We start from the raw sequence: 18,203 nt of genomic DNA on the forward strand, positions 1-18,203 counted from the left end.
CGGATTTTACTGGGCAAGTTTTAATGGTGTTGGGGTCGTACAGCTGTGGGCGAGGCACTCAGTTGGTGACAAACGTTGGGTACAACACAGCTGATGCATCTCGAGGCTTCCATTCATTGTCCTGTACCTGGGCATTTGTTTAAGATCATCTCACATGGAAATCAGTTCATACGTTGTTGTCTATTTTATAGTTAATTGTTATTGCAACCTGTCTGCCAGTCGACTTGGAAGATTAGCTCCCAGGCCAAGGTTCGAGCCTGAGCTCATGAATGAGTATCTCAGCAACCCCACAACAAAATGGGTATAAATTACTTTCGGCACAAGCCCTCTCCTGCGTTTTGTTCGCAGTCCAGAAAGCACAAATAAGCAGGGAAAATGTAAAAAAAAAAACCCATCAAAGCAAAGCAGATACGATATTCGCACGCGGACGCCAAATGCAACACCAGGCGCGTGAGATGCACGCGCATGCCATGCACACCCCTCAAACATTCGTCGAGATCTTCTCCCCGGAATCCGACCGACCGTTGGGAGAGGCATCGACCTTCTCCTTGGTCCTCGTACGGCTGTGGCTAGAGGCCTCGCCCGTGTTGTGCCTCTTCCCGAAGCTCGCCCAGCCCTTGAGGCTGGAGAAGCTGAGCGCGGTGCTGAGCCTCCTGCCCTCGACGCTACCCTGCGAGAAGGCGCCCTGCACGACGGCGTGGTCGTCCAGGAGGTGGAAGGCCCGCTTGATCGCCTTCCACGTCTCCATGCCCGCGATGAAGACGGCCGTGAAGCCAACCACGAGGCCCCACTCCCACGTGATGGCCGCGTGCTTGAAGAAGTCGGTGCTCACCACGGGGATGTAGACGGTCAGGAAGACGGACACCATGCCGATCGACACGGCCCAGAAGAGGAACCGGTTGGCGTAGACGTCCTTGAAGAACTGGAAGGGCCCGTGGCGCTCCGGGTTCAGCGCGAACATGGACCTCCGCAGGTGCTTGAACTCCCACGCAGACAGCAGGATCAGCCACGTCAGCTCCGCGAAGACAGCGGCCCGGGCCTTGAACACAGGAACGCACGCGTCGGAGTAGGTCCTGTTGCAGTCCGAGCCCAGGTTGCCGCCGTTGACCCCGTAGATGACAATCACGAACGTCGCAAGGGTGCAGACACCCATAAGGAGTCCGTACACGGCCATGTCAACCATGATCTGTCTCGTGAAGATGCCCTTGGCGTGGGGGGGCTTCCTCATAACGTCTGATGCGGCCTTCTCCCGACCCAGCCCGAAGGCAGGGAAGGACGAGGTGATCATGTTGATCCAGATGATCTCGAGCGGCGAAATGGGGAACACGGACAACCCGCTGGCATCCTGGAACGCTAGGCCGCAGATCAGGAGGATGACCTCGCCGACGTTGGATGTGAGCAGGTGCAGGATAAACTTTTGGATGTTGTCAAACATGCGCCTTCCCTCGCGGATGGCCGCGACAATCGAGTTGAACTTGTCATCCGTTAGCACGATCTTGGCTGCCGACTTGGCGACGTCAGAGCCGCTTCCCATCGCGATACCGACGTCTGCGTTAGCAAGCGACGGCGCGTCATTGACACCATCACCAGTCATAGCCATGAACGCCTTGCGTCTTCGGAGGGCCTCAATCATGCGCGTCTTGGTGTCCGGGGCGCAACGAGCAATGACCAATGGCAGCTCCTCCAGGGCGTCGATCTCCGCATCGGTCAGCTTGTCGAAATCGGTAGCCTTGAGAACAATCGAGTCCGCAGTACCCGCGGGCAGGATGGACAGGTTGCGCGGGATGATGCCGACTTCTTTGGCGATGGCCCTGGCGGTGGAGGGATGGTCACCAGTAAGCATGTGCACCTTGATACCTGCGCTGGCACATTCCCCGATAGCAGGCGTGGTCTCTCGTCGAGGCGGGTCGTAAATACCGGCAAGACCGAGTAAAGTCAAGCCGTTCTCGACCTGGCCTCGGAGTGCTTCATCATTTTCAGTCTCGGCTGGGCTAGACACTGAGGCGAAACGACCATCCCATTCCTTGGTAGCAACCGCTAGAACACGTAGGCCTTGCGAAGCGAGGTTGTCCATCTGAGTCAAAACTTTGTCCTTGATCTCATCTGTCAAGGGCTCCTGGATGTCACCAGTGCCAATGGTCGAGCAAAGATCGAGAACACGCTCGACGGCACCCTTGGTGTAGATGATACTGCCCTTGGATGGCACGTTGTAAGGATTGCCGTCGGGTGCATTGTACACCACTGACATTCGCTTGATGCTGCTGTCGAAGGGGAATTCAGCGATTTGCTTCCAGCCATTGGCCTCGAGCTCCTTCTTCCGAATTTCAAAGCGATGAGAGAAAACCTGCAGGGCGATTTCAGTCGGCTCCCCTGTTGTCTGCCACTTGGATTCCTGGTCGTCATATCGCACTGTCGCGAGGTTGCAGAGAGAGGACGCAATTAGGAAGGCGTGCAGGTCTGGGCTGGCTTCAGCCTCCTTCTCTTTCGACTCGTCTTTGTCGTTCTGCTCGAGCTTCTCCTGTGGCACGTCAAACTTAAGCGCTGGAGCGCTTCGCTCCTGATCGAAGTCACGCTCCTGCTTTGGCTCCTCAGGCGCGTCGATAGGCACGCTGCGATAAGTAACTCTCCCAATACTTGGGTCACTGGGGTCCTCAGAGTCATGAACAGTGTAGACGTTGGAGAAAGGCAACCAAGCTTTCCGAACTATCATGGCGCCCTGAGTCAGAGTTCCGGTCTTATCGGAGCAGATGTTGGTCACACCTCCAAGCGCTTCTAAGGCAGATAGATCTCTGTGCTGCAAGTTAGTAAAGTCCATTCGACATCGATGAGAGGCGCAAAACATACCGGACGACAACGTTAGCCTTGCGCATGACAGTCGTCGCAACGACCATTGTGATGGTCAACACAGCAACCAGACTTTCCGGAATAATGGCAATTCCAGTGGAGATGGCATAAATAATAACCTCGTTGGTCATCCGGAAGCGGTTGACTGCAAACACAATGACTGCCAAAAGCAGTGCGCAGAAGAACAGGACATAAGCCAGCTTGCTCAGTCGAATCTGGAGCGGTGTGCCCTCGGTCAGGCCCAAGAATTTGCCGAAGAAATCGTAAGCCCGCTTGAATCCTCCTTTGAGGGGAGCCGCCTTGCCGTACTTCTTCCAGTTCATGGATCTTCCAGGCTTCCTTGTCCTTTTAGTGGTTGAGGCAGCAATCTTGCCAACCTCAGTTTGCATTCCTGTCGCAATCACGATACCCCGACCACGACCCTTTCGGACAACAGTGGTGGCATACGCAATGTTCACACGATCACCGATGCCAACCTCACCCTCTTCGGAGGCCAGCTTTTCGGTGCCAGGAACCGTGATATCATTTTCTATCGACTTCTCCACAGGGAGGGCCTCGCCTGTCAAGCTCTGTTCATCGCAAGAGAGATTCATGGTTTCGAACATTCGCAGGTCGGCAGGTACCGTGTCACCCATTTTCAGAATGACAATGTCACCAGGAACTACCTCAGGACTGAGAGCAATTAGCAGGGGTCAATAAGTACTTTGGATGGTATGGAGAGGGTGAGTTTTATCATTAGGTTAGATACTGAGAAAGGGAGGCAGCGCGGTGATGTAGCAGATGGGAAACATACTTGGAGATAACTTGAACCTTTCCATCACGAATAACGCTTGCCGAAGGAGAAGACAGAGCTCTGAGAGCATCCATCTTCTTCTCGGCCTTATACTCTTGTAAAAAGCCGATTGAGACATTGAGTACGATGACCACAGCAAGAACTCCACCCTCAATCCAATCCTGGATAGCAAGACTGACAATCGTTGCAAAGAAGAGGACCTAGATGTTTATAAGTGGTAAGCCAAGGGCCAAGAGTGATAATACTTGATAATACTTCTCCGGATGGGAACATACCAAGATCATAGCATTGAAGAGCTGTTTGATGAAAATCGTGTACCAGGGGATTGCTCCCCCGATGTCGAGCTCATTGCGAGGGTATTCCTGCTGTAGCTGCGCAACTTGCGCCGAATTCAAGCCTTTGTCGACATCTGTCTTCAGGGCGGCTGCCACGTCATTTGGAGCGAGGAGGAACGGGTGTCGGTCAAACTGGCCGGCCATAATGTGTTCACTTGATGACCATGGATGTTGAGATGTCGAGTGTGGATGAAGTTCCGATCATAAGCGAGTGGACTCTGGATAAGTTTGTTAACCAGATGATTTTCGAAACTGTGAAAGACGGGAATATTTTTTTCACAATGTTGACTGGTCAAGTCCTTTCTCAAGCCAAAACATTTTGGCATGTGATCCACAGGGGAACGTAGCTGCTTAAGTACTTGTCAACACTCGTTGGAAAGCTTCGATGAGTCTAGAAGGAGACGTAATGGCCAGGGCAGACCAGGCGATGGACCGACAATGACGGCGAGGGCTTAGCCATGGCGCCGAGCGAAGCCAAGAGCAGAACCTACGACCTCGACGAACCACGAGGCAGCATAAGAGGAACCACCAGGTATCTAGCTTCGCGACGATGCTCGCGTGAGTATGTGGGTGTCCCAACGACCCGTTATCAAGAGTGTTGGTGTGAGGAAGGAGCACCGCACAGACCCCTTATGGGCATTGATAGGTAGTCCTCGGCCCCTCGGCCCTTCGGCACAAACTTAGACTGAACCACAACCAGAAACCGAATACAACCCTCTTATTGCAGAACCCCTTGACAACTTGGCTCGGATTACGGGAATCGAACGCCAGCCGGTGACCACCACAGACATAGCCTCGTCCGACGAGACGACGAGAGCACCACCGCAGATTTACCATCGATTTCCAACTGCTTGCTTCGCTCTCGCACGACCGTCTCGACACTCATTCGTCTAGACTATTCAGTCGTATGGCTCCGCGAGACTCCACGGCTGAACTCAGACGACTGCGTGCTCGACAGCTCTTACGGTTCCACTGCCTATCCGGGTCTCCGTATATCACGAAGATTCAGAACGACGAGCTCGAATACGCCCGTCTCTTGCAGCCTACCTTCGACGAAAACGATCCGATTCCTCAAGGCGAGACTTGTTGGCCGCAGAATTGGTCAACAAAGCGGAAGAGCCTTCCCGCATTTCTCGCCCGCTGGCGGGCGCTCCTGCCGCTCGGATCCCCTCCAGCGTCTGATCCCCAAGCCACTTCCCCAGTTAGCCGGACGCCGCTTCCTGGTGATTCATCACATGCATCGACCGGAACGCAATCTCCTCGAACACTCGAGCACCGCCGAACAGTGAGTTTGCCAAGTTTGCCATCATCCTCAAGAGTTTCCCTCGGAAATACGCCGCCCACATCAACATATAATCGAGACCTCGGCTCTCCCTCGCGTCCGAAGAGGAACGACAGAACGGAATCGGAAGGCCCTGAATCTGACGACGACGATATGGCACCACTCACGGCTGAAGACGCCGCCAACCTCATCACACAGGCAATGGCACAGCTCCGTAACCAGCAGAACCAAGACTTCGCACATCTGATTGCCACAGCGTTCGCAAATGCACCAGTCCCTCAAGTCCATGTTCAAGCCGGGCCCGCGCAGAATGGCGTCGACGGACGTTCTGGCATCCGGCCAGCGGATGTTGGCTATTTCTGCCCTCGCAAGCATGCCGGTTCAGGCGTTTGGTCTGACGGGAAGATCACGAAGTATTTCGACGTCTTCCATTTCATCGAGCGTTTGAAGCACATCGAACGAGTCCATTCCGCGGACGACGTCCGTCGAGTTTGGTCTCAGTGTCTCTTGGAGGATGCACTCGAATGGCACTCCCATGTCTTGACCGACAACGATCGCCAGCTGCTCGAGACGGCGACAGTTCAAGCGATTTGTGACAAGTTGAAATCGCGTTTCGCCAAGTCCTTCTCGGATGCCATGGCCGGTCTCAAGACGGATCACTTGTCTCTCTACCAGGTCGCAGAGGGACGGGACATTACTTCGTTCCTTCAAACCGTCATTGCGAACGCGAAGGCTTGCAACATGGAGCTTCCCGCACAGCTGATTGCTGCGTTCGAATCGCTCGCTCCCGAGATCAAGTCTGAACTCCGAAAACCCAACGAAGCGACGACATTGGAAAGCTTTTTGGACGACGTCCGAAACCGCGAGAGTGTGATTCTCGACCTGGCCCGACAACGATATCCGTCTGCTCGGAATGTTGTCCGTCCTCGTCAGCCCACACCCGCCTACGGAGGCAGGTCGAACGTCCCCTACGCCCCACGGTATCCGCCTTCGCAGCCCCAGCGATGGCAACCACAGCAACGCTTTCAGGCGCAGCTACCCCAAGCTCTTCCGCAGTACAATCGACCGTACACGGCTAACCAAACCCAGAATCAGTTTCAACTGCCGGTCCGATCGGCTGGTCGAGGCCAGATCTGGAATGCTGGATACAGTCGACCTTGGCTGCCACCAGACCAGTACGCCGCGTGGCGTCGACAACAGGACGAGCAGCGACAACCCGCTCAACAACAGCCAGCCGGGAGATCGCCGACAACAGCTCGTCCCAGAGAACCGTCGCCTGCCCGCCCCGCAAGCCCCATCCGCCGTCGGACCATATCAACGAAATCAGCCCCATCAGGCCTATCATGGCGAGTCTGCGGACTTTGTGGAGCAACCCGATACGCCCGCATATCAACCACCTTCGGTTGAGGAAGTCCCGGACGAAGAGTTCTCCATGGATGCAGCCGCTGAGGCTTTCGACTATCCCTTCGAGGAAGCGTTTCCCGTCGACGACCATGACGACTACCCAGACGTTGCCTTTTTCGGCACATCAGCGTCGTCACCATCCGTCTGCCGCTATTGCACCAAGCATTTTCATAGCAACAATTCGCTGATGGATCATGTCTACTCCGTCCATTTCAAAAAGCCTCGGCCCCGACGGAGACAGACGTCGACGGCTTTCGCAGCTGAGGCGGAGACTGCCAGCCCACCAGACGATCAAGGCTTGGACGGCGCGTCGAAAGATGCCCCGGAGCAGCCGGCAAAAAACTGAAAGGCCCCGGTGTCCCATCGGATACTACAGGGGGCGTGGAGATAATCCAGTCGCCGGTGAGGGTCGACTCGGAACTTGGGACAGGATTCGGTTTTCGCTCTTGGACTTATTTGCGTCTTTTCATTCAACTGCCGTCCGGATTGTCGTCAGATGTTTGCGGCGATACCGGCTGCAACCGAACGATGGCAGATAGACAATGGTTACAACAAAATTATCCCCTCCTGCCAATTCGCAAACGCGCATCTCCGCTACAGTTACGCGGACTCGGAACGAAAATTCACGAGTCGTACGACTATGTACTTATGCCATTGCAATTCCTGGGAAAACACATCGACCGCGGGACCGCAGCAGTCGCTTCGTTTACTCGCGAAGTCTCCGTGGTTGAAGACCTGAAGGCCAACATGCTCGTCGGCATGGACGCCATGGGACCAGAGGGCTTCGACATTGTTAATTCGAAAGGATACGTCGACATCGACTCCTGCCGTGTCCGAATTCCCATGGAAACGAGAAATCGTGGCCGCCCGGTGAAGGCCAGGGTACTCGCCGCGCAACATACTATTATACCACCTAGATCAGCTGTTTATCTCCCCGTTGAACATCGCCTGCACACTGACGACGTTCAAGACTTGGTGTTTACCCCTGCATCAACCCGATTCGGCGCTTACGCTCTCCTCACGGATGTCCATCTGGCTCACGTGGTCGTCGAGAACGAAACGGACAAGCCTATCATCGTACCCAATAGAACATTCGTGGGACACCTGTGTTCTTTGGACCCACAATGCCAAATTCATGCCGTCGACAAAGACGACGAGGCCACATTCGCAGCCTTTCACGGATCCTCGAATTCCCAGCGTCCGAAAACGATGCCGTCAGACGACTTCCAAACGCACACCTCGACAGGCACTAATGTATTTTCCAACCTGAACCCTGTCGACCGAGACAAGCTCTCAAGTTTCCTCGATGAAAATGCGGACATCTTTGAAGACAAAGGTTGGGCCAAAGCTCCACAAGACGAATGGCTCAAGGTTCGCCTTAGGCAAAACTGGCAAGACATGATTCCGAAAAAGTGCAGAGTCTACCCCATGACCTCGAAGGACGCTGAGGTCGTTGACAAAACTTTAAACAAACTGCAAGCTGCCGAAAAAAAATCGAACGGACAACTCAATCCGTTCCCTTCTCTTTCCCCGTATTCGTTGTTTGGCGAACTATGCCAGACGGTACCCGGAAAGGTCGCATGGTGATTGATGTCCGAGGACTGAACCGCATGTCGGTCCCCGACGCATACCCCATGAAAAGCCAGGACCAAATTCTCTCAAAGATCACAAATGCAAAACACATCACGGTTCTCGACGCCACCGCTTTCTTCTACCAGTGGCGAATCCATCCCGAATCTCGATGGATGTTCACTATCACAACAGCTCGCGGACAATTCACATTCAACTGCGCTATCATGGGATATCACAGCAGCCCAGCCTATGTACAACGACAAATGGATCGGCTCCTCGAAGACACACCCGCTGAAGCATATACCGACGACATAGTCATTGCCACGGACGGCTCCTTGCAAGACCATATTGACGATGTTCGTCTGGTTTTCAACCGACTGCGACAGAAGAACATTTCAATGGGCCCAAAAAAAAAATCCTATTTCGCAGCACCGACAGCTGTCGTGCTCGGCCGTTATGTCGACTCTTTCGGCCTCTCCACGACCGAAGAACGCTTGAAGGCTGTCAAAGCCTTGGAATTTCCCCGCTCATTGAAGGATTTGGAACATTTCATCGGCCTTGCGGGCTACATGAGACACAACGTCCCGCGTTTCGCAATGAAGATCGAGCCTCTCGAACAACGAAAGACGAATCTCCATCGACTGAATGCCTCGACAAAGCCAAAGGGCAAAACAGCTCGAGAGAATTGGACAAAACGAATTATGTTCGCCCTGCCCAGCGACGCAGAGAAAGCTGCCTTCGACACCGTGAAACAAGACCTAACCAAGTTCACATCCGTCGTACACTTCAATTCGGAAAGGCGTCTATTCATCGATTTCGATGTATCCGCGTCCGGAATCGGAGTGCAAGTCTACCACGTGGCGGACTCAGCCGCAAGGAAACTCATGAAAGACGGCCGTGTCGTCACATACCCACCGCGAACTTCAGTCGAAACAATTGCGTACCTTAGCCGCACTCTGTCCTCCGCGGAACGCCGGTACTGGGCTACGGAAATGGAACTTCTCGGCTACGTATGGGTACTCAAAAAATGTCGACACTGGATCAACGTCACTAAGCACCGTCCTACGATTTGCACAGACCACTCAGCAATCCTCGCCCTTTCCAAACAACCTGACATTGTCAACTCCACCGCAGCCTCGATAGACAACAAGAGATTGATCCGTGCCCTTGAATATGTCAGCGCCTTCGAAATCGATCTACTGCACAAACCGGGAAGAGAGAATGTCGTGCCGGATGCACTGTCGCGTATGCCGTCACCGAACGTGTCGCCGCCAACTGAAGATGGTGGACTGGATGTTCTCCCGGATGATCGAGACGAACATTGGTCGTTTTTCTCGGAAATGCGCCCAGTAGCCCCTCCGATACCTTCGGAACCAAATCTGCGAAACGGAAATGTGCACGTTGAAATGTCTCCCGACTTTCGCAAGCGCCTCCAAGATGGCTATCGAACAGACCCCCGATGGGCAAGAATTCTGGACATGATACGGCGAAACGATGCTCTCCGTGAGAACAAAGCCGTCCTTCCGTTCGAAATCCGCTTCGGCCTCATCTGGAAAACATCAAACGAAGACGGAACTCCTCGTCTTTGCATCCCTCGATCGTGTGTAGTCGAAATCTTGGAACTCGCCCATGCAGGCAGCCACCATGGTTATGCCCGACTCAGCGAATTCCTCCGGCCCTTCTGCATCGGAAGACCGCATTCCGAGCTGCGCAAATTTACCCGCCGCTGCCCTGATTGCCAAGTCTTTGACATTAGAAGACATAAAGCCCACGGGAGCTTGCAACCGCTGCTCGGCCCACCGTGTCCATGCTACTGGATTACGATGGACTTTATCCTCGGACTTCCCTCGACAGAAGGCTACGACTGTATCCTCTTGGTAATCTGCAAATTCTCGAAGGACCTGTTGCTGGTGCCCGGAAAATCAACATGGAAAGCCACGGAATGGGCCTCCTCTTTGCTACGATACTTGCTTCAAAGTAACTGGGGCTATCCAAAAGTCATCCTCTCAGACCGAGACCCCAAATTCCTGTCAAGCATCTGGTCATCAATATGGAAACTATCCGGAACAAAGCTGCTTTACACAACTGCGTACCATCCACAAACCGACGGCCAGTCAGAAAGGACGGTACAGACCATTGAATCCGCGCTCCGCCACTTCATCCACGGCCTTGACGATCCGCGAAAATGGTTGGACACTTTGCCACGGATACAATTCGAATACTGCAACAGCAAATCCCAAGCAACCGGGACTTCCCCGAACGAAATCGTCAAAGGCTTCACCCCGAACGACGTCCTGGACATCATTGCGGACCGAGTGCCTCATCGACTGCCAGACCTTCCTCAAAGCCGTATCCGCGTACACGACGCCCTGGCACTTGCGGCGATGACGGTAAAAGCACACTTTGATAGACGACATCTCGCACAATTCTTTGAAGTCGGGAGCACGGGTGTTACTCCGACTACACAAAGGATACGGAATTCCACAAGATGTCGGCCGCAAATACGGACCACAATATGCGGGCCCTTTCAGAGTCACGGAAAGGATCGGCCGTTCTGCATACCGACTCGACTTTCCGCGCGCATGGAAGTTGAAGCATGATGTCGTTTCCGTCGACCACCTCGAGCCGTACCCTCTGGATCCGTTCGGTCGAGACATACCTCGGATCGGACCCATCCGAATCGAAGATCACGCAAAGCGCATAATCGACCACGACACTCAGGACCGAAGGACACAAAATATCTCGTCGAATACGTCGGACTGGGACCTGAATTCCGAGAATGGATGACCTTGCCGCAACTGGGACCCGACGCACAATCGCTGCTTGACGAATTCGCCCGCAAACGACTGTCCATTACAAACTTGACACAGTAACTACCACCAGTGACTGCCACCAGTGACTGCCACAGTGACTCACAACGACATCTGCCTAAAAACTTCGGACGAAAAAATGGGATGAACACAGCACTACTTAAAGCACAATTTTGGTTCTCTCTCAGGAACTACAAACTTCTTCCTCCCTTTTATTTTTCCATTCGTTTTTGTTCAACGGAAGACACACTCAAGACGGCCTTGCAATCCGAGCCCGTCGCCGACGGCGATGGCGGAAGGAGATAAGAGCAGAAAGCTGTCCGAAAACGAACTCAAACGGCGCAAATTCAAAGCAAAGCGCCGAGCCGCGGATCTTTTTCAAAATCCGGAGCCCTGGATCAAAAACATTGACGACATCACGCGCTGGGACGACCAAGTCGGCTCGACGACTACCGCGAGAGACTTGCACACTACACTACAAACGATTCTTGATTCCGACAGGGTCAAAATCGACGAACTCGACAGGGCTACGGATCTCCTTACCCTCATCCACTTGATGCGAGAGTGGGAACACGACAGAAAGCTCCCGCGATCCGTCAAAAGGCACAAGAAGAAGGAATACGAGTGGTGGACATACATTTGCGACGAACTGCAGGACATTGCTGACGGAAAATTCGGTCGATATCTTTTCTACGCAAACGCAAAGACGAACCAACCAACCAAAAAAGCCCCAACTCTGCCACATCCTTTGCGACACTTGTTCGACACAGCGGATTACGACACTTCTTCTTCTCAGGCCGAATCCCAATCCGAATCCGAAGGATCCTCAGGCGAAAGCGATTCCGACGAAAACGCCAGAGCCGCTGAATCCGTGCGCGACGAAATCGAAGAAAACCTGCTCGAAAAACCACCTCCCCCTGGTGATTGCTCCTCCGACAGCGATTCCGACGTCTTTGTCATGTCGTCCCGAACCGGAGAATACAGTCCGTTGAAGAAAACCAATCGAAAAAAATCCGACACAACGCCTACGGCGAGTCCGCAACGCAACCCGAAGAAGACGAAGTTTGACATGTCCCTGCAACCCACCATGTCTCCCACCGACGACGCGACGACCCGTCAGTCCGTGCTACCTTCCTTGCCCGCGACGGAACACGCCGATACCCGTTCGTGTTCCCCATCGACAGCGCCCCCGCCTTTGACAAAACAGCAAAAGTACGAGCGATACAAGACGGAAAACGCCAAGTTCGCCGCCAAAGTCAACGAACAGCGAGCCCAAATCGCAAAATTACAGTCGGAAAACACCAAATTGGACACCCAGCGGAACTCACTCCAGACGCGACTTAACCTCAGCACCGCATACGTCACCAGCTTGAAAGACCAGTTGACTGAGAAGGACAAACAGATCGACACCCTGGAAGGCAGCCACCACACCCTGTTCACCAAAACGATTGCGGACGGATCCGACGCCTTCCTCGCCGTCCGAGATGTCATGGATGTCATCATCAAATCACTCAACAACGGATGCACTCTCGAGTTGGAACTTTTCACGGACGACTCCGGATCAGGTGGAGATGCGAAAGCAGCCAACTACAAGGAACACGACGGATCACGGGACGAACCCCGAAATGACCCCGACGCTCCGGAGGACGGAAACGGAGACTGTGAGGAAGACGGAGATAGTCCAGGCCCAATACTTTGCCCGGAAGACGGAACACAGGATGACTGATCTGTCGGACGCACCTCTCGGAATTGTTCATTAGCTGCGAGGGCGCCGCTATTTTTTGGAGGGGGCAGATTGTGAGGAAGGAGCACCGCACAGACCCCTTATGGGCATTGATAGGTAGTCCTCGGCCCCTCGGCCCTTCGGCACAAACTTAGACTGAACCACAACCAGAAACCGAATACAACCCTCTTATTGCAGAACCCCTTGACAGTTGGAGTCCTTTATTGGGTCCAATGGCATCATACCAAGCCTCCTGGCAGTCCAAACACCTGGGCGGTGCTGGGCGGCACCGGGGCGGGAGTCTGGGCGGAAGGCTTGGCTGCTCCTGCTTTCCGAGGACAGACGCCGATGGAAGCCATTCTGGCTGGTCTGGGTGCAGGAATTGCATTGAGGATCCTCGGTGCTGGAGCAAAGATGCCGTTTGCGTTGCCCCGATCGAACCAGAGGCGCAGTGAGGTCGCAGGCGGAGGCCGAGCCAAGAAGTGACTAGTCTCTTGTCATGTTCGCTCAACGCCGAGAGCGGGCGACAAACCTGGGGGCGGCCAATAAAGGCGTCCTGGTGACTTAGATAATCACCCCAGACAATAGCTGCCCGTGACCTTGTTAGCCGGTGCCGAGACCTAGTGGGCGAACGAGGCTGGGAATGTAGAAGAATAATGCTCGCGCTCGTTGGAGCAAAGATTTGCCCCCCAAGCATTTGGAACCATATGTCAAGACTCCGGAAGTGCTTGGTCGAGGAGAAAGGACCCTGATCGCGCCTTGGTCAAGCTTTAGGAGGCTGGGCCTGCGGGCGGACGAGGCATGGCATCGAGTCTCTTTCGCATGGGATACATGTGTCGGTAGTAGTGGCTGCTGCCGTGTCTCCACGGCGAAAGGGTGTGCAGTGGTCGGCGGGCGGGCAGGCATGGCTGGCTTTTGTTGAAGCAGCCGACAAGTCAGTAGCCCTGTCACCGCGCAGCTTCGGTACGGAGTGGCGAGTGCCGGATAGCCGGTCACGAAGTTGGGAGGTCAACTGGCTGACGATGCGTGCTGCTGGAGGAAAAGCCCCCAGCTCCCATCTTTTGGCCCAGCTTCTGATGGCAACAGCTTCTTGTCCAGCATCCGCTCCAGTCTCTGGTCTTGCGTCACCATGCGGCATGTTGTTGTCGTAATGTGTAGGTCAGCCGCTTGCCTCGATAGGGGTCGCACTTTTCTTTGCTCGCATGGCAGGCTGGGCACTCACCCCACATCAAGCTTCATTGGCCAATGCCTCTTCACGAAGTTCCAAACCCCGGCACGAATCGGCACAGGCAGATTGCCGCGTGCGCACAGCTGCTCCAAGGCCAGGGTCTACGTACTAGTGTACTACGTGCTACGTATGTTCTACAAGTAGGAGCCGTGTCTGCAGGTCTGATGCCCCCATCACTGACAGACTCCAGCTCCTGAAACGGCGACAAGACATGCACTTGCCCAGATCATGTCACTACCCCTGGAATCTGGATCCAGGGCCCGTGCTGGGCAGCGTGCCTTGGTTCGGACTGTGCAACATGCGGGGCGAGGTGGAGGCGTCGTACAGTGCAGGCGTGAGGTAGTCACGGTCGACGGATGAGGACAAGGCCATCTTCTGACATGACAAGCTTGGAGAGAAAAGGCCGAAGTCAGTGCCCTGCCACTCCTGTGTGTAGGTAGCAGACTTTCTAGACTCCAAGTAGAGTCCCGGTGCAGGGTTTAAGGGTTCACCCACGGCCCTGGCCCGCACCCACCTTTACGTTTTGGTCCCATCCTCCGTCTCGATGGCCCGCGGGGGTGAGGAGCTTGGAGTATGGCGAGACGGGATGCGAGCTCGTGATTCGTTCAGCCACCGGGTGCGGTACTGTGTACTGGGCAACACGGGCAGCGCCATACTGTGTGGACAAGTGCTACGGAGTACGCAGAGACCACGTACATGTGCGCCCCGTCTACTGTACTCATTAACCTGCCTGGTAGCAGATTGGATACTGTACTGTATGACTTCGGTGCAAAGTGAGGGCAAGTGTTGGGAGAGGGTTGCAGAGCAAATGATGCTTGCCCGCCTGCCGCTTGTCATGCCATGCCATGCCCACCCATGCCACAGCTTCCTGGACGATTAGGTGAGCAAGCAAGCTGCGGCCTTCAAGCCTTCAACCTCGCTCTTTCCCAAACCTCTCCCCCAAACGACGCACAGCACTCCTCACAACAACCTCGCACCGCCATCCAGCCCCATTGACAGCCTCATCAACCTCATCAACTACCATCTCAGCCCATCTGCCCCATTGATACCGTGCATTACTTGCAGCGCATCGATTGCGACCCAAGACACGCCTCCCGCCCTGTCATCCACCCGTTCCATCATTACGTCATATCGATCGCAATGGCCGACAGCTCAGCTCCCGTTAGCAGCGCAGGTGCGTGTAGCCCACCCCAGCCTTGTTGCAATGCCGTCGTCGAATTGCCCGTCAATTGCGCTCCCTCTGCGCCGTCGCCGGCCCAGCCCAGCTCCAGCGAGCATTGAATGACCCTGATCCCGCTTTTTCCGGTCTGCTTTTCACCATTTGCGCAATCCAATCCCAGCCTCCATGTCGCGCCGCCGCTAACATCTCTGCTACACATGCGCAGCTCAGCCGAATGCCGTTCCAGGCACCGCGCCCGCTGCCGACAATGCGCTGCCTAAGAACCCGCTCGCCGAGGCCCCAGCTGACAAGCCGGCCGAAGCCACCTCTACCTCTGTCGCCGGCGCGGTCCCTCTCCCCTTAGCTCCTGAAACCACCAAGCAGGGAGATGCTCCTGCCACTGAGGCCAGTGGCAAGACCGACGCCCCGGCAAGCAACAGCAACGGCGTCAATGGAACCACAGCCGGGGCCAAGTTCGAGCCTGTGGTCCCAGAGGAGAAAAAGGCCGATACCGCAGCTCCCGCCCCTGCTGTGGAGAACCCGGCCTCTTCTGCGGCAGTCCCAGGAGAAAGCGCTTCTGAGTCGACTGCTCCCGCCCAGACGCCCGTTATGACTGGAGCACTTGGTGCCTCCGAGCCAAAGCCGGCCGAGGCAACCAACGACGACGGTGTCAAGGATGCTACTGCAGCTCCCAAGCCCGCCGAGCTGAATGGTGCCAACGAGAAGGATGTCGACAAGGATGTCGAGATGAAGGACAGTGCCGCCGCAGCTCCAGCTCCTGCGATTCCTGCAGCCTCATCAGCGGCGCCAGCTGCCCCACAGAAAACGGCGCCAGCTCCCGCAGCCACGACTGACCCTGACTCCAACATTGAGGCCAGCACCACCACCGCAGAGACCGGCGAGAAACGCAAGGTTGAGGCGACTGGCACCAATGGGGCCACCGCGGCCGGGGAACCCGCCGAGAAGAAGCAGAAGCAGGGTGTGGTTGGCAAGGTCGTTGAGAAGGCCAAGGAAGTTGTCGAGGAGGTCAAGGAGAAGGCTGAAGGCGGCGCCAAGAAGGAAAACGGCCCGACTCGGAAGGCTAGCAAGAAAGGCAAGAAGGAGGCTGCGCCTCCGCCTGTAGGCCGCACGGCGCGCAAAACGAGGAGTCAGGGAAATGCTGACTGAGTGACCCGCCGGTGTGCGACTGGAGTTTAAATGATCGGGCAGCGTTGTGGTATGGTATGGGCCTCGAAGTGGCCACTATGAACGAGCACCAGTAGGTGAGGTTTCTTCATTCCTTCTTAGGTCGGGGTTGGAAGGTTCTGCGGGCCCGACAGCGGAAACGGGCGGAAAATGGGTGCCTCCGGCTTTGGAGTTTTGCTTTCTGTTGCCTTTCACTGATCTTTGTGACGGTCAAGTCCTGCTTCCGGTTTGCTTTGAGTTCCGCTGTTGCGCTCATGATGATTGTATATACGCTGCTATGAGCGCAGAAAAGCAGAATCGACGTTGACTTGCACTCACGACGGCCTCGATCCTAAATGAATCATGAGCATTTGATTACTCGCCGCCAGAAAAGCTTTGGGCCGTGTTCTAGAGTGTAATACCTGTGATGCGGTCGGCGCTGCCGCTTTTGTGATTGGTTTGTCAGCCGTGCCGCACTGGCAGCCTCGTAGGTCCTAACCGGTACCTGGTCGGCGAGCCTCGCGGTACCCTTCCCAACTGCCGGACAGTGATTAGGCAGTCGTACGTACTGTAGCCCTCAGCTGAGGGGGCAGTGCCGCAGTCGTGAGCTGGGCACTTTCATGCTATATCCGCCTTGCAACACCCGTCCAGCCAATAGCGGTAGCTAGCTGTCCATATGATCTCTCGTCTCTAACTTGGTTTGCCTTGCCACACCGGGGTCACATTCAAAGGGCTGTAAAAATATATTAAGAGGCTTGAAATGCGGATAATAAAATTACTACGGGACCGATATAGGGGTAGAAATTAACGATAATCATGTCCACCGTGGCTCCTAAGTTATTGGATGCGTGACACGTCGTTGTACGTCTTGTTCCGAGGTTGTGGCTGGAACTCCTCTTGAGGAAACCAAAGCATGACATGGCGCCATCTCTGCAATGCATGGCCGGGCTTTACATGCGACCACTTGATTGACTTGAGCATTCCAAATACCTACGCGTCGATTGCTTGGATGTTGATGGCCATGATATACGTTTTGACTCATCCTTTAGGCTAGATCGAGGGGACCATATCTTCAATATACCCATAAGCGAAAGAATAGCTGACTGTCTATACCTGTACTCTATGTATTCTGTGTTACCAATGTGGCCAATGTGAATCACATCTAGAGAATGTCATTCATGGCAGTGATAGCAAAAGTCCTATCGAAGATGGCCACGGGTCAGCCTTCTGTCAATATTCCCGTGTTCGTGGGCATCCAAATAATTGACACTTCACGCTTCCCTTCACAGATGGTAGCTCCTACATCAACTCTTTCATATCTGCTTATTCGCAAGTCGTTCTTTCTACTTGTCTCATCAAGTCCCGAAAACACTTTCCCGTGCTTTAAACTTTATACCCAAGGGTAGTCATTTCCCATCTATCTCATCTTTAATCTAGGATACCTAGGAAGGAACCTCCGGTCTTCGAGATGGAGTATTTATCCTCAACTCGTTTCTCGTCCGTCTTTCCTCTTCTACCAACAACAACAACAACAGCAGCAATACAACAGCAGCAGATGTGAGTTCTCAAGGCCCTTGATTCCTTATCATCCGGCACTGCCAAGTCACAATTCCTGGCCCAGCCACAACTCAGGAGACATCCTGTCAACATTAGACGTCACCCCATCCACCAAACATCATCATCAACATCCATCTTGCACGACATCCCCTCCAACCATTTCCCAGAGCCAACACTTCCATATGTTCTAGGAAGTTCTCTGTCACAACGCCTCTCTGAATCCGGCTTTGTGTCAGGCATGGCTGATCATTGAAATTTGCAGGGACCCCGCCCCCCGCGCCCGCGAGGCCCGCGTGCGCGCCGTCGCCGCCGCCATCGACGGCAACCTTTGA

General features: G+C 54.6%; 4 protein-coding genes across 4 annotated transcripts; 3 read left to right on the forward strand and 1 right to left on the reverse strand.

The window, feature by feature from the left end:
• Nucleotides 1–481: 481 nt before the first annotated feature.
• On the reverse strand, nucleotides 482–4,116 carry INS49_000337 (uncharacterized protein; the record flags this gene model as incomplete). The annotated part of the gene is made up of 4 exons (XM_043161175.1): nucleotides 482–2,789; nucleotides 2,845–3,516; nucleotides 3,638–3,837; nucleotides 3,913–4,116. The coding sequence occupies 4 exons, from the start codon at nucleotides 4,114–4,116 to the stop codon at nucleotides 482–484; spliced, it is 3,384 nt and encodes a 1,127-aa protein (XP_043029681.1).
• Nucleotides 4,117–11,329: 7,213 nt separating this feature from the next.
• On the forward strand, nucleotides 11,330–12,766 carry INS49_000338 (uncharacterized protein; the record flags this gene model as incomplete). The annotated part of the gene is made up of 1 exon (XM_043161176.1): nucleotides 11,330–12,766. The coding sequence occupies one exon, from the start codon at nucleotides 11,330–11,332 to the stop codon at nucleotides 12,764–12,766; it is 1,437 nt and encodes a 478-aa protein (XP_043029682.1).
• Nucleotides 12,767–15,131: 2,365 nt separating this feature from the next.
• INS49_000339 (uncharacterized protein) lies at nucleotides 15,132–16,317 on the forward strand (the record flags this gene model as incomplete). Its single annotated transcript, XM_043161177.1, has 2 exons — nucleotides 15,132–15,165; nucleotides 15,377–16,317. 2 exons carry the CDS (start codon nucleotides 15,132–15,134, stop codon nucleotides 16,315–16,317), a joined length of 975 nt encoding a protein of 324 aa, XP_043029683.1.
• A 1,465-nt stretch (nucleotides 16,318–17,782) lies between these two features.
• INS49_000340 (uncharacterized protein) lies at nucleotides 17,783–18,203 on the forward strand (the record flags this gene model as incomplete). The annotated part of the gene is made up of 2 exons (XM_043161178.1): nucleotides 17,783–17,871; nucleotides 18,134–18,203. The coding sequence occupies 2 exons, from the start codon at nucleotides 17,783–17,785 to the stop codon at nucleotides 18,201–18,203; spliced, it is 159 nt and encodes a 52-aa protein (XP_043029684.1).

Source organism: Diaporthe citri, assembly GCF_014595645.1.
Source record: "Diaporthe citri strain NFHF-8-4 chromosome Unknown scaffold_1, whole genome shotgun sequence".
NCBI lineage: Eukaryota > Fungi > Ascomycota > Sordariomycetes > Diaporthales > Diaporthaceae > Diaporthe > Diaporthe citri.